General features: G+C 40.2%; 1 protein-coding gene across 14 annotated transcripts in view; it reads right to left on the bottom strand.

Moving 5' to 3' along the window:
- Positions 1 to 17159, bottom strand: part of LMO7 (LIM domain 7) — a 132247-nt gene that overhangs the window by 61218 nt on the left and 53870 nt on the right. For 12 of the 14 annotated variants that reach the window (XM_071431064.1, XM_071431065.1, XM_071431055.1 and 9 more), the window contains exon 4: positions 12963 to 13069. In XM_071431064.1, the coding sequence (XP_071287165.1) occupies positions 12963 to 13069 (107 nt within the window). Of the gene's footprint in view, positions 1 to 12962; positions 13070 to 13167; positions 13189 to 13277; positions 13315 to 17159 lie in introns of those variants that run through there. The other 2 variants (XM_071431062.1, XM_071431060.1) reach the window with 2 other exon arrangements.

Raw genomic sequence — 17159 nt, forward strand, 5'->3', positions numbered from 1 at the left:
AGGATTTGAGATGTGGCCTCACCAGTGCTGAGTGCAGGGGCACAATCACTGCATGGTCCTGCTGGCCACACTCCTGCTGATACAGGCCAGGATGCCATTGGCCTCCTTGGCCAACTGAGCACACTGCTGGCTCGTGTTCAGCTGGCTGTCAACCAGCACCCCCAGGTTCTTTTCCGCTGGGCAGCTTTCCAGCCACTCTTCCCCAAGCATTTGAATGTTGAGACCCAAGAGCAGAACCTGGCACTTCACCTTGTTGAACCTCATCCAACTGGCCTCAGCCCATCCATCCAGCTTGTCCATATCCCTCTGTAGAGTATTCCTACCCTCCACAGATCAATGTTCCTGCCCAGATTGGTGTCATCTGCAAGCTGACTGAGGGCGCAATGTTCCCCCATCCCCCTTGTCTGCCCTTTCACTCCAGTGCCCCATTGTGTAAACACACTTTCTGAGAAAACCAAGTTTCAGTCCTTCATTCCAGCTTTTCTCCTGATAAAACTCACACTGTTCATTAAAGGAAGGAATTCTAGCAAGCAACTTCAACCTGACATGGCACAGGCACGGAGCACCTGCCTTAGTCCTCCTGTGCTGGCAGCCCTGTGCACACTGAGAGCAGCTGCTGGGCCACCCATTGTTCACATGGCACCCAAGCAAGCAAAACTCAAGCACTCAGACTCGTCCTACTCGGTGCCACCATTCCCTGGACTTGTAGATTTAAATCTTATCCTAGCAATGCAACAAACAACACTGAGCAAAAAATGGAAGTAATTTACAAATGCAGTCACGTCATTTAGGTCACGATCATGATGCCAGACTGAGTGCAATACCTGGATAACTAGGGATTTCTGTATAGGTTATTTATCAAACCAGCTTGTTGAATACATTCACAAATTATTCAAGCAGTATTAGAGAAAACAGAATTGAACTAAAGACTTTGCCTGCAGCTCCACAAGGAAAATGCTTCAGAAAGACAAAATGTTGTTTATAAAAAGAAAAATATCCTTTTGCAAGAGATTCTGTTCCTCTTGAGAGAATAAAAATATCACTATGAAATGGCAAATGCTACTAAACCACCAGCACTAAGTGACTTCTGTATGATTTCCCAACAGCAGCCAACATTCAATACCAGAGGCAAGCTCAGATTTCAAAGAATAAAATGTTCTGCACATAGAGAGAGGGTTTTGCAGGACAAGTGGAGTATCATTACCAATGCATCTTATTCTGTGCTTATTCAACCTGTGTGGGTGTGCCTTCTACATAACCATATGATGTGTGATTTTACAGTTACACTTCCCATGCCAAAATCAGTAACAAAACCTCTTAAATTAACTGATCTTCTGCGAGCAAAAGTAGCTTTTAAGCAACTACGCTGAATATAGCATAGGCAAATACATGTACCAGCTTATTTCAACAGATTTTCAGCCATTCTTATTCATTATTCTTCTGAAGCTTTTCATGAAGCTCCTAATGGCTTAATGAAGAACTGTCATATGTTAAATTGATAATAATTAATGATAACATTTTTTTCCCTATGATTGCACAACCTGGTCACATACAGAATACTAGTCTGGATTAAGAGACCTACCATGATTTTATTCATCTTTTCAGATAGCTTTACATACAATGTTCTACATTTGCTAAAGCTTAACAATGATTGCTTGATTGATTTATCAAATCAAATTAATTGCTTCCATATGATTTGTGTTTGATTTTTTTCCTTAGTTTTGCTTCTTGGAGTTTTCCATACAGCTACAGAAGTTAAAAACAGCTTTCACTGTATGCACCCTTTCCAAAACCACACACAGCAACATCCACATGGGGCCAGATCAAAAAAGTGTATCAAGCTCAAGATCTCATCCTCCCATGTAATCCCAAGTGGCTGCCTAAGGAAGAGCAAAAATAGACAGGAAAGATGTTTCTCCCTTATGGACTCTCTAAGCTAGATGTGGTTTCCACATACTAAGTAACTCTTAAAATATTTCCCTTACTTAAACTTCTCCACTATCCCTTGAATGCAAGTAAACTTTGATTATCCACATCATCTGTTGGCAAGGAAGCCTACTTCTCCTTCAGTGATTATTCATATAACATTGCATGCAGTGACCAGTTGAATCACTTGTCCACACCATCTGCTAGGGTTTTGGTTTTGTTTTTTTTTTTGTTTGTTTATTTGTTTGTTATAAGCTTGCAACTTTGTCCAGCTCTCCCCTTCATCTGTCACCTCTCATTCAGGACTCTCAGCATGCTTAACTAAGCCTTCAGGGGAAGCTATCCCTACTTTTAGTCAGAGAGATGCCATGAGGGTGAAGATATTCCAGTTCCTTAGATCTGCTTTTGGGGGAATTTGGGCTAGTGAGAAAAGGGAAAATGATCCAAACCCAAAGCCTCATATGGTATTACAACATCAGCAAATGTCAGATTAACCACAGCAGTGCAGTACAGTTGGTTTTCCTACTCCTAGTACTTGTTTCTAGAATAAGGTTGGGTCCTTTTTTTTTTTTTTCTTTTTTTTTTTGTGTGGTTGGTTGTACTTTTGTTTGTTTGGGGTTTTTTTGACTGGCACTGGATACTGCCTTCACAAAACCTCTGACCCCCTTTATCTCAGGCCTGAGCAGCATTAGGTATTCCAGAACTCATAATTTCATACACAAAACCAAAATTGTTCTAAATTTTCTTGTTCTCATTAAAGTAACCCAAATTTCCTTCTATTTTATACATAAAAAGAGCACAGTTTCTGAAAAAAATAACCTGAAAATTACTACTATAAGCTGTTCACAAGAGTAGTTAACACTGGTATACTTGGACACATTAGGATTCAGTTGTGGAATTGTACAGTAATTCTCTAACTGCATAGATCCGTGTTGAAAATACATGACAGCTTCAAGTCAAACCACACATAATTAAACTGCCTTCTGTTAGCTCAGGCATTTTTAGCTAGTGCTTTACCAAGTACATCCCTCACCCCTGAAAATTATCATAGTTGAGGACATCTTACAACATCAGGTCACAGAGTTAAAAAGAATACATTACTGCATCATAAATCTGACAAGCCTATTTCAGTGGTTATTCACAGGGAACAAGTGGCTGTCTGTAATTTAATAGCCTTTGCAAGAGCAGAAGTATTTTGAACTTGGACTCCCTTTCCCCGCCCCAGTTAAATATTTTATCATATAACGCACTGGAATCCACGTCAGTTGATGCATATCTGTACATACTGGGTTCAAAGGTGTGTGCGTGTTTACATTTGCAGGGCATTTTTTCTGGAAGGGAAAGGAAAGAGGAAATATCATCAGCATTAGTCAACCTTCTTACTCTAGTCCCAGAAACCAGCTGCAGCAGCTTCCAGAATTTTGCTTTCTGAGTCAGGTTCTGAGACCACGCTCCCTCCCTGGGCAGACAGAATGGTAGGGAGGGGATACATATGCTGGAGGGCAGGGCTGTTGGGAGGACTGGCTCTGCAGGAACCTCATATGACATCCAATAAGCACAAAGTCCAAGTCCTGCCCCATGGATGGACCTAATTCCTGTAACTGCAGAGTGGGGTGGAGAGCTGGGCCGGTGGTCCTGCTGGGCTGAACCTCAGTCAGAAGCCAGTCCTGGCAACACTGGCCAACAGCACCCAGGGCTGAATGAGATGGTGCTTGGGTGTGCAAAATGGAGCATGTCAGAAGGCTGACAGAGCCCATCATTCCCCCTGTCCTCAGCACTTACTATGCCACCTCTGTAATGCTGCTGTCTCCGATTTGGTGTCTCACAGTACAGGAAAGACATGGACAAACTGGAGCAAATGAGTGGAGATCACCAGGATGTGCATGGCTAGAGATCCTGAGGTTGATCATCCAGCTTGTTCAGTCGGGAGAACAGTTCCCCTGTTGGGTTTTCTTTTGTTTCTGTTGTTGGGGTTTTTTTTTTCTTTTGTTTCTTAAGGACAACAGATCTCTATCATTTAAAAGAAACATGCCTTTGTGTGTTTAAGCTTGGCTGCTATCTAGGGCTCTTTATTTCCAACCCTCCGCCCCTTCTTATCATCTAACTATGTGGTGAGACATTATTTTGTTTAATTGGTTTCAGTGACGGCATGAAAACAACCCTGTAAGCCTCTGGAAATGCAGTTTGTAAGAATATTTGAAATTGTTATTTCATTGCCAATTGCATTCTGTAACATTCACAGCAAAAAAAACCCAAAACATTAATGTCACTTCAAAGGATACAATAAATGCTCCAATTAAGCAGTAATAATAATTAGAACTGAAATGTCTGAAAGGAATAAAAATGGCCAGAAGTAGGGTTTTGCATGAAGTATGATCAAAAACTGTCAATACACTGTTCAGCTTTACTTTCTCTATTTACAGAGCATGGTGAACTGGCAAACTCCTGTATCCATGGAAAACTTCAATAAGTCAGCTTCCCCCACTATTTAAATAAAGCAGCTCTTCCTGTTGAGTTGTCTGCAGAAAAACTAACTGAACTTCAGCAATTTAGCAGTATAATACAATTTAGAATAATACAATAGGGAACTTGCATGCATGTTTCTGTGTAATTCATGTTAGAAAAAGAATAAACATATGTTAGTTAGGTCATTCAATTTCCAACATCAGACACAAACAATTTTTTTGTATTGAGGAAAAAAGAGCCACCACCAAAAAGTGCAGGCTTTCTCTTTACCTCCTTTTGTAAGGTACTCACTGCTACTCACCAAAAATGCTGTTTTCCCTCTCATGCATTGTTTTATAAACTGCATTTAATCCTGGGAAGCTAGGGGATTAAAATGAATACAGGTATTTAAGATTTAGATGGATTCCCATGGGAATCCTAAAATGCTAGAGACACTTTTATTAATACAAATATTGAAAAAACATAAAGGCTTTCAGTAATAATGGGTTTGTAGCCCCTCCCACCCCAAAGTTATCCCAGAGATACTTTTGAAATGTAATAGGATCAAATATGATTACTTGGAACAAACGAGTGCAATTCTGTAGAAAGCTACTGCAATCTTCTTCAGGGAATCATTCACTTCTGTAGAAGGACTACCTGAATTCCAATATAAGCCTGTGGATCTGTGTCACTAGAGATACTTGAATTGCTTTTGATACAACTAACACATGATACCTGTATTGTTACTCTGAATTGTTCAAACTCCTCCTGTACACATGTAGGTACAGGTACAGAACTCCAGAGTTCTTCATTCTTAGAGCAGATTAATCTTCACAAAACCCCAAATGCTATCAAAAGTATAATCTGATAAAGGAAGTGTAAATTATTAACTTTTAAATTACTCAACAGCAAAAGTGATCTATCTCCAATATTATTCATAATGACCAGAAAATAAAGCAGACACATTAAATGGCACCACACCTAACACTTCATAGACTTTAAACCTAAGAACTGAAAGTAAATTTCTAGCAGGTATGGTCCAAAGTCTGGAACATATTTTATTGCCTACAACGTTTTTACTGGAATGATTTATAGTTTGTGCAGATTAGTGACATGAGCACAAATATTTTTCACTTCAGTGCATCAGTTTCACAAGACTGAAAAAAACCAATTTTTTCTTTATCACTATATAATTGTCCCAAATACTAAGTAAAGCATGTGAAATTACTGATCTTGCAATTAGCTATATCATTAAAAAAATAAATACAGCAATTTCAATATTTAGAATATAGCTATACCCAGGAAGCAAATACATTTCTTTGACAATGCCCATAGCAAAAAGAGTATTTACACATTTACAAAGTTGTAGAAACATTTCTAGAGCCAGTCTGAAGTGCTGCACTTTTCCATTTCAAGGGAACTATCACTAGGAAACTTAGTTACCACAATAAAGGCCTATTACAACCATATGTGTAAAAAATGTTATTTCCCTGAATATAAATATGGGGGAAGCCACATCCATTGTCCTAATTAAATTTTGGTTAAATGGTTTGCATTTCAGTTTTCAAGACCCACAAAAAGCTGTCTCTTATTTGTTTCACCTCAGTTTGAATTCAAAGATAGTTTCTAAAATGCTGAAGCTTTTGGGATGATTGGCTCTTCAGTCACATAGGTACAAGCAAGAGAATTTAAGGAGACACAAGTTTTGGTCCAATCATTTTCATACTTCGTGCACTGAAGCATTTGGCTTTCATCCATCTCACCACTTTCTATTCTACGCAAAATAAAAAGACAGGAAAGGGTGGTTCTATGTTGTGTGAGTGTTTTGAGTTGGTTGGGTTTTTTTAATTAATATTATGAGGCCAAATTAGAAAATAAGTTTTTCAACTCATTAAAATGCATGTTTCTTTTAAAAATCAGGACAGCAAGTTCAGGTTCAGCTCTATCATATTCTCTTATTGCAAGCACTCAATTCTTGAGCAAAAAAAAGTTCAAGGTAATATAGTAACTAAGCAAATAGATATGAAAGAAGACCACAAATTCAGTATTACCAACAGAAAATACTAGCTCTGAACTATCTGTCCACAAATCGATCTGCATTCTCTCTCCTTTCATTGCTGTTTTTGAGGTTGGTTTGTGGTCTTGTTTGATTGGTTTTTCAAGTATCCATTTTCAGGGTATTTGACTCTGTCTCCTTTGAGCAAAATACGACAGCTCTTCCTGAAGGGCAAAATAAGATACAAGTCCCAAAAGAGTGTCTCATCATCACACCTCAGGCTTTCAGGTATACCTCAGCTTCACCTGATTTCCCAAACAGTTTAAAGATCTGAAAGATTCTGGTAAAGCAAACCTAAAAAATTCCTCCAAACACTGAAATGTGGTATTGCTTTACAATTAAAGCTCTCAAAAATTTTCCAAAGAGCCTTGACAACAGTTTCCCACTCAAAAGATCATATTTTCAGGAATTTCTGCTTTCTTCAGTGGTCTGCCCAACAGTGCTAACGTACATCCCATAGAATAGAAATTTCACTTTGCCTTTGTTTACCCTGAAAAAAAAAGCACCCTGAGCAGGAAACAGAAGTGGAATCAGGAAATGCAGCATATTCCCCAGGACCAGACAGGAAGAACATTCAAGTCATAAGAAACATCAACTACTATTAAAGAAGAATATTTTTTAATTCAATATCTACTATATCAGGAAATAGTGTACAGCTACTTCCTACCACAAAACCAGTAATTTGCAGTGGCAGTACTGTAATTTAAATTACAGGCTAAAGAAGATAGGTACTAGAGGGCACTGTGTTTAGCTTAACTCACTGCTAGATGGCTTCCCTTCTGACAGCCCCTAAAAGGAGGGGGGTTCTTAATAAGAGACAAGAGTTGTAGTGATTCTGTACATATGCTTAAAATACTTAAGGTTGGTATAATAGCTCACTCTTATATAATCAGAAGAGCACCCCATTAAATATATCCTGCTCCAAAAGGAATAACAGGTGCAGAATATGTCCTTACAGCCATACCACACAGCAACCATTTAATTTTCTCAGGTTTTATTTAGAAAGCATCTATTCTCTGAACCACTTTTTTGGGTGGCATTTTAAATTCAGAAAGTGTTATCTCTGAACTGAAATAGAGAGCCTGTCTCAAAAGCTCAGCTGAAATGGAGGAACACAAGGATGAACATTCATGTAACAGTTGTCACTTCTCTCCAGTTGGCTTTAGTTATAGAGAGCTTTATGTTACAGAAAGAATGGCATTTTAATTTTTCCAGGATTGCTTTTTGTTTGGGAATTCATCAAAAAAGATTATACTAAAGAAACATTGAATGGATTAAGTTAAAAACTACCCAACATTTTGAAATGCCAGGGCCAAAGTCATAGCTCTGTTATTTGATCTCATGTATGTACTTAGTCCCACTTCAGCAAAACTTCTCCAACAGGGTTTTCTGTTTGCTTTACATAATTAACATATTACAAGATTGATAATGAATATGTGGGAAAAGTGCAGGCCAGAAAAAAGATGAAGGCCTTATCCAAATACCAGGTTCTGCAAGGTGATGAGATACTTCAATCTATCTTGGGAAAAAATCACAGAATGGTTTGGATTGCAAGAGACCTTAAAGATCATCTAGTTCCAACCCTTCTGCTATGGGCAGGGACACTTTCCACAGCAGACCAGATTGCTGAAAGTCCCATCCAATCTGGCCTCAAACACTTCCAGGGATGGGGCATCCACAGCTCCATCTATTCCAGTGTCACACCACCCTCATAGTAAAGAATTTCTTCCCAATATCTAAAACCAAACCCACCCTATTCCAGTTTAAACTATCACCACTTATCTTATGCGTCTTTGTGACAAGTCCCTCTGCGTCTTTCTGTTAGGCCCCTTTTAGGTGCTGGAAGGTCTCCTTGGAGCCTTCCCTTCTTCAGGCTGGACAACCCCAGCTCTCTCAGCCTGCCTTCATATGAGATGTGCTCCCTGCTCATCTTCCTGGTCCTCCTCCAGAGTCACCCAGCAGGGCCACATACTTCCTGTGGTGGGTGCCTGAGAGCTGGACACAGTGCTACAGGTGGGGCCTCAGTTTTTAGTTTCATTCAAGACATACTCTAAATGTAACAATGTAGTAACAATATTAGTGGCAGCACAGTATTTTAATTTGCCCTATTATTGATAAATGAAATTAGTATGGTAAAATTTCAACATCAGAAGTCAGGGCTGTGGTAGCTTTAGAAAAGTTTGCTATTTAGGATTTTGTAGTAAATTTTCTTTTTTTTTTTTCTTAGTTTAATATTTTACTCTATTAACCCACCTTTTTTAATATTAGAATTTAATGATATTTTTCAACTGCAGATCTTGTTTTACAGAATTATAAATTTTTTCATGTAGAAGAATTAATTTTCTTCAAAGACAAATTTGAATTTACACTCTCACTCTGAGCATTCAGGCTGCCTCCTTTAAAACTGATAATTGAGATAACAAACTCCACTGAATTGATGCTTGGTATCTGCCTATGTGAACTCTCCCTTATAACTCCATGGTATGATTTTATTAAGAACCCTTCCACAGCTGGGAACAACTGGGTGTGTCACTCCTAAAGAGCTGGGTGAGGAAGTGCTTAACATTTTTAAATAGTAACCAGGCTGACAACTGAGAGTCACTAAGCTTGTATTACATTCTTACTTTGACAGAACCAAAAGAGAATCAAATGAAGAATTAAGACAATCTTGTATTAGTATAAATAAATTTTAAAATCCTTCACTAACTGCTGTGTTGTAAAACAACATCACCAATTAGAAATAATAAAACACTACTCTGAGAAACAAAAATCAAATATACCAAAAGAACTGAAGAGGGACACATATGCATTTACACAAATAACTAGCCACTGAACAAGATGATATGCACATGACTGCCAGACAGGGTATGTGAGGAGTAAGTCCATCTGGATGATCCTTCTTGGAACACATGACATATTGCTCTACTATACCACTGAGCAATAACTTCTGCAGATTTACAGAAAGACTGAACTATAAATCTCAGACATTAATCCACACTCCCATTTTCACTGGCAGAAAAGAAATCATCCATGCCAGGACCATTTTTCCACACCACCCAACTACTAATCTTGCTGATCTGGCAAAGCATAAAGTTTGCAAGGGTTGGAGTAGCAACCAGTAATTTTAGCCAGTCTTTTTCACACAAACTTCTAAACAATAAAATTTTAAGGAGCTTTTTCTTTACAAAAAGGATAATCACATAATCACTTGGAACTGAAAGTCTGGGTATGTAAGAGGATTCTTGCTCCTCTCGTCCCAGATTACTTCTAGTAATTACAGAGGAGGGTTCCACATCATGCCTGTGCATCATCTCAGTTGCAAGAGAAAACAAAACACAAGTGAAAGTTGTAGCCTCCTCATCAGATAGAAAGATTATTTTCTCAGAACAGATTCTGTTCATGAGGACCTGAGGGTCTTGACCTTACCTCAGGTGACACAAGAACACTGTACCACATAACAGAGTTTGGTAACTCTGAACGGCTTTGTGGCAGTGTTCATCAGACAGAGAGCTGTCAGCAAAGGTATGGCAAAAGGCAGCAAGCACACTCAGAAATAAAGTACAAGGAGAAAATAACTCTTCCTGTTGGGAAGGGAGCCTGAGATGGCAACAGCCTGAGGGCATATGACTTCCCACAAGGTAAAAAGGAGGTACCACAGGTAACTGCCAGGCAGCAGAGACAGGAGAAGCACATGAAGCACCACTGCACAGAGCTCATCCATTTCAAAAGGAAGGTGTTCCTCCTGAGGACCTGCCCAGCTCCTGAGGTGACAGATCAATTGAATAAGTGTAACAGGGACAGAGATGCAAGCTCCCAGACAATGCAGAAGACTGGTTTGCTCTTACATAAGATGCCAACTCTCGTGTCCTCCTTAGCAGCAGAAGCAGACCCACCCTTTTAATGGTACCCTCCTCTGACCAGTTTTCAACATCCAAGGTAAATCAAGCACCTTGTCATACCTGACAGTATATGCATGTCCTACCAGCATGTTGTTCTCTGCCTGTTAAGCTAACTTTTCTAGGCAACAGTTTATTTAATCTATTTTGGGTAGATAAAAAAACCTGTGCTAACAGTGGTGCAACAGGAGAACACAGCAGTCCTCTTGTGGTGTCAAAACACACGCTGCTTCAGGCACACATTAATGTTATCCCACACAGCATATCACCATTGCTTTAAGATGTGGGCAATTAGCCTCAGGTGATAGCAGCAAAATGAATTTGCTTTGGAATGTTAGAAATCCAAAAGTTAACTGCAATCTTTTGAATGTCAGCAGATGAAAAGTTTTACTTCTTGGTGACAAGAAATTATTTACTTCTAATTATGAAACTAGAGTTAACAGAGAATAAGACAAAAGCAAGACATGAAATAGTACCCCTTTTCTGAGGCCGGGCATCCTACAGGTTTTGAAGACATTTGTAATTCATCTTGAATGTATGAAACTACTTATTTCTATTAAATAATAAAAGGACACATCAGATAAAATTCCTGATCAGATAGCATTTCTCTCCTGACACAAATATAAATCTCTCTGAAAATCCTCTGAAGAATAGCTTGCCCTCTGGGTAGTAAAATTATTTCTGTAATTAACTTTTCAATGGAGAGAGTTATCTTCATGTAACTTATTTCCTTTATTTCTTGGAATAAAACTTTCCTCCCATCCCTTTCCAACCTCCTAAATACATCAAAAGTGCTAGTATATTTCGGACACCACTTTACAGCACACTCAGATACAGAAGTTTTGAATTACTCTGGAAGCATTTAATACACACTGTGGGACTGTCACATGATATATAATGTGTGGAGAAGCAAACTCATACTGAAACAAATTACAAGAACATGGTTGTATGGCTGGCAGCTCTTTTGACTCTAACCCAGACCCCCCACACTGCTGTCCATAAGAAGTACTCAATAGTTAAATCTGCTTTTTTGAAAAACACTAATTAAAGCATTGCTGAGAAGGTATGATGTAAAACCACTGTTGTCTCGTGACAACTTCAAATCCCAGCCTTACTCTCTGCTCACGGAACCGGGAAGGGAACTGGCGGTGCTGCAAGGACCCAAAAAAGCCTGGCTTACAGACCCACTGGATGGATTTCATGGCTGACCTCTCCCGGGCGCCGCGGTTTCACGTCGGGACGAGTTGGACAACATACCTTGCACAACAGTTCGCTATCTCGACCTCCCCACGCGTCCAGCCTGTCGCTACTGACGCTGCTGAACGCCAGCTCCCGACCGCCTCCAACCCTTCCCAGCCATTCCCTTGGAGCAAACCTCCACCAAAACAACTTTTGCTAGGGCTTTGTGAGTAATTTAAGCCCGGCAGAGGTTACCAACCCTCCGGCTTTTGGCGAGATGTAGGGACCAGCACGGAGAATGCCAATGGCCTGGAAGTGTGCCAAGTCCCTAAACAGCAGATTAGTGAGAAATTACGTTTCGGGTATGAGTCAAAGACTGAAAACACATTGCCATCTCATGTATCAGACCTCAAAACAGCATGAACTTTCGTTCTGAAACCAGGCAGAGAGAATGTCAACAGGCTACCACTCGACCCACCTACGAGAGATTTCTTTCTAATTAAAGCAACTACATATCATTTCACAGTATTTTTTTCCTTGTATTTGCAGAAGGATTACTGCCTGTTCCTCTTTGATAAAACTGGTAATTTAAGACAGGAATCAATCCTTCACATTTAAGTTGACAGGTTTCCAGCAAAACCCACTAAAGATTTCTTTTTTTTTGGAGACAATAAATTCACCCTTTTGTCCCAATATAATATAAACAGTTAACACTGTAACAAATCAATGTGCCCTAGGATGATTTTTGCCTTGACTCATTTATCTTAAAACACCTGTCTTAACAGTAAAGTTTCACCTTAGTCTCTCAGAAACTGGTAATAAAATTCTTATTAGGAGACAGAGAAGTCTTGAAATATGAAAATCCATGAAATATATTTTAGAACCAAGCCACTGCTATTTCACAGGAAAACTCCCATCTCCATAAACATGCAATTCAGTACTTGATTTCTACTCATACATACACATACATCTCTTGACAGGGGATGTGACACTCAGAGACAAACATCTGATTAATACTTGGAGTGGCAAGACCAGCAGTCCTTCAGGAACACTATACCTAAGCCTCAAAACCGTTTGGATAAGTATCAGAAGTACCACCTCAGCCTTTCAGATTTACATCAGTAATCACAAATCGTAAAGAAAAGTGATGTTTTTGATATCATTTAACAATTTTGCTCCAAGTCTAAAATAAGCTTCCATCTCAGATTAAATGCTGTAAATATTCATTAACAATTTGTTTGCTTGTAAGGTTACTATTATAATAATACTTCATCTTTTAAATTACATTTCTGCAAGTCCTATCCTCTAGCTTTAACAAGGCTTAAACCCTCACCACAGTATTCAGAACTGCTCATACCAGATTAAAAGAATTTTCCATAGGCAAACATTAAAAAAAAAAATAGACCGTGAAAGCGCTTAGAGGGAGAAGGGAAAGGAGAAAACAAAACCACAAAACTCACTTGACTGTAACTCGATTGGACAAATCCTGAAGGTCTCCTGGGTGAAATAGCTGAGCTTCTTTCAGTCCAATGTTTTCGCACGCTTTCAGGAAAACATTTATATTATCCTGCAAAGAGAAGTAGAAAGCAGTTGCTCAGTTAAGAGCACTAAGCAGGTTTTGCAAGATGATTAGTACTAGCCTTTAAATGTCAAAGTCCAGCTCACATAAATGAAACTGGAAAAGCAATCTTCTGGATCATAAACGCTGCTCGTTTCTCGTGCACACAGCAGGCTGGGCTGCGATGGCAGGGACTGAGGGGTATGTTAAAGATTACCTGGCATAAGGCAGCGGTGAGCCAGTAGGCAGCAATCTCCACTTTGATGTCAGCTCTGCTCAGCAAACAAACGCCCTCTTCCTAGCTTTGCACGACAAGCCTCACCTCAATGCCTTTAAAAATAACTCCAGCTACTGACATTCACCACCCAGAAACTCTTGGCAGGGGAGGAAGAAGAGGAGGGACTCTTCGTTTCTATGCTCACAGACTGATGAGGGAATACTGCACCTGGAGTCTGGGTTTGGTTGCTGAGCAAAGCTCCGGAGAGACAGAAACCAAACTGCATTCAGAGCTGCTGCTGCTGCCTCACATGGGGGGGGGTTCTTCCCGAGTCCCTCCCCTTCCACTTCCCACACCCCCTCCTCAACTTCACACCGATCTGTTACAAAATAGAGGAGCAGCACCCACTCTCTGCACCTGCTGCAGGATGGACTGACCCATGAGAGAAATGTTAAAAAAAGAATAAATCTAATGATATATACAGAGATTATACAACTTGTGATCTCTTTCCACTTCATGAACAGTGGGCAATAGGCAAGAAATTCCTTCTCGTTAAGGCGGAATGCTATCAACAACAAAAGAATGTGCCCTCTTGCGCACTTGCTTCCTTCAGCTGCAAGCCAAAGGAAAAGGTACATAAAGTTACTTAATTCATAAGCTACACACAGCCCTGTCATTAAGAGTTTGTAAGTCAAGGTGCTGATATCAGAATTTCACAGTATAGACAAGCTCTGCTTTAGCAATTTAATATGCTTTAAAATTATTTTTTGACACATAATCACTGGATGTAACAGTTATTCCTTCATTTAAAAATCATTAAAAAACAATCTACAACGAAAATGACAGCTGCTTCTAATAAAGAAAGTAAAACAAACCCAAGAATCCCCACAACCTTCTGTTTTGAAGGTCCCGGGATTTTAGTATTTCTTATCAGTCTGTAAACATGGCTTAATTCAAGGAAAATATTTGAGCAAGGTATTCCCCATGCAGGCTGCGGGCTCTGCGTTACCACATCTGAAAGATCCCAGGTGTCTCCTACCATGAAGGTTGTGCCCCGAGGCCTGATGTGCTGTGCCATGGTGGGGGCTGCTCTGCTGCAGGGGGGTGCAACGTGATGGCAAACATGGGGGACACCATGTGGTGGCAGATGAGAGAAGGAAGCTGGGAAGGATGGAGCACAGGCAGCCTCACCCATGCCCAGGTTCCTGCAGTGCCCAGGGGGCTGCCTGCGCATTTGCCCAGGGAAGAGCTTCATGCTGTGAGACGCAGCCTCAGAAAAGGGATTTGCTTTTCCTTTCATGCAATATTCATTTCTTCTTTCCATGCAATATAGGGAAAATGGTCTAGATGTGCCAACTTTATTCAATTAATATCTGAGTGTCACCTTAGTACTAAACCAGCAAGGACCTGAAAAGGCATTGTTTCCTCTGCATGGAAGAAGCCACAGGCCACAGTCCCATTGCAAGAAGAGGAACTACTTGCTAAACAACCATCAGGTCAGTGTTCAGGGGACTAGGGAGTCTATGAAACTGGCAAGTAAGGCACAAGAAGAAAGCAGCAGAGCAGAAAGAATGAGTAACTCCAAGGTAATGAACTGACACCAACACCAGTGAAGGCAATATGGTTTGATTGGTCTGCCCAGTAACCACAGCAACTCAGAGCAAACTCCCAAACCAACGAGTTACATCAACCACAGGGCTGAAAATGAGCACATTGTGCAGGTAAACAAGGAAGAAGAGTCAGATTTAGAAAAACAGATGTCGTCTACACCCTGACAGCAACAAAAACAAAGCAGAGGAGTTGCTCACCAGTGGCTGCTTGGCTGCAGAACCACCAAACTTCTAGCACATGACAGAATTAATTTTGAAGGTGTTTCAGCAATTAAACCTATGAAGCATCAATCTCCTGAGAAATAGCCCCTGAGAACATCCCTGCTGACAGCAGTCAAGACCATCAGGAATGGGGTCAGAAGCAGGAAGAGATAACATGGAAGGCAGAACACCATTAGTTACAGTGCTCACATGAAGGATAAAACAGGGTTCCAAATCTTCCTTCCCTCAGCCCCCAAGCCAGAAGTTTGATCACGCCTGCCATCTCACAGGTTACTGCCCCAACACCAGCTGTTCTGCAGCCAGGGCCTGGAAATGACCCTCACAGCACCAAGAGATGACACACCCAATAGACTTTTTATCAAGTTTGGATATTTACACAAAAAGGTATCATTTAAACAAATCAGCACTTCTAAATACTGTCTTTGCCAGGTTATTCTTGACCATCCCTAATCATCATAGTTAATCAGCAAAACCACAGGTCTTAAAATAGCTAGCAGCCATTTTAAACTCTACCAGAATAATGAATAGGAAGATGAATTTTAAATAGCACTACAGAAATAAGTAGGAAAAAAAAAAAGACAAGTTATCAACCTTGCAATTAAATTTATCATTAGAAATGTGAATGGGAACATTTTTCAGAGATTAATGCACTCAAATATAGAAACCATTACACCATTCCTTTTACCAATGTAACTGTACTTTAACAAGACTAATGGTCATTGCCACTGCAGCTTCAAAGGACATACTGTAATCCAAATCTCATCACACTTCACAAAAACAGTTCTATTTAAACAACCAGACCTCAAAATCCTGGAAAAGCACAGCACACCAAACCTATCTCCAGGTGACAAAAATCACTGACAAGACGTGCTCAAGAGAAAAAGGTTCATACTTGCATCCACTACCCTCTTCTTCCACCGTGGTCTCAATCTCTGTAAACACGAGGAGGCCATTTAAATTTAATAAAGAAACAAATTAGCAGAGAAAAAAAATTATGATGCCAAGGGAAGATAAGGGACTTAGGACAAACTGGAGAATTTGATACCAATAAAGTGGATCATGAGAGGCAATACTGGTGCAACCTATCAACACAAGAGATGCAAAACCAGAAGGGGAGAGAGGGGCTGCCCATTTCAAAAGCAAGGATTCATCAGTGGACAGATCAAATACATTTTTGCAGAAAACATAAGGTTCTGACCATTATTAGAGAAAGCTCTTGAACTGACAGGGATGAAATCATCAGTTAATTTTTGTTCATGTTATTAAGAGAACTCAATCACTGCATTTCCCTGAGCATCTGAAGTTGGAATAAGCATCACAGAATTACAGGTTTTAAATCACAACAAAAATAAAGCCTGAAGTCTAAACCACAAAATTCAAGTGTAATTAATTTCTGGTATGCTATTTCTACTTCTAAGTGTCTTAGTGAGAAGGGGTGTGGAGGTATGACTGAGACTGTGGGAAGGGCTGGTTTTTTCCCCCCAATGGTGGGCATGATGGAACAGCAGAGCATTTCAAATGTTCCTAGCATGGCTTGAGTTTTCCACATGCTGTACAGACTCAGATTAAATGCACAACGTAGAACACTGACTAGATAGAGCTATTATCCTTCAATATTCCATTTTTCCCTCAAACTTCAAAGTGAACTGCACCCAAGAGTGCTGCAAAGTCATAATATGGGAGAGACAGAGCCGCCAGTGGGAAACAGGTCATCCACAAGCAGGCTTTTAAATACTGTTGTTCAGGGAAAAGGCAAACAATACTGTACACTTGCAGCTCTGTACCTGACTTTCTGGTCCCCATGGGGCACCAGTGGCCACAAACCCTTCCCTCTCCTGTTGTTAAAGCATTTCCCTCCAACCAATGCTTTGAAGGAGCCAAGATGCCATCTCTACACTGAAAATGAGACTGTGGTCCACATCTTCCCTCCAGCATCTGAGTAGAGCAGAACTGCCTCTCACTCCTGCAACTCCATGGACTTGAGGAGAGGAAGGAGCTGAGTCTTTCTTCACTGGTCCTCAGTGCTGCTCCTAGGCCAGGGGCAGGGAGG

Source organism: Agelaius tricolor, unplaced genomic scaffold (genome assembly GCF_023055355.1).
Source record: "Agelaius tricolor isolate 1412-34295 unplaced genomic scaffold, bAgeTri1.0.p SCAF_7, whole genome shotgun sequence".
Lineage (NCBI taxonomy): Eukaryota > Metazoa > Chordata > Aves > Passeriformes > Icteridae > Agelaius > Agelaius tricolor.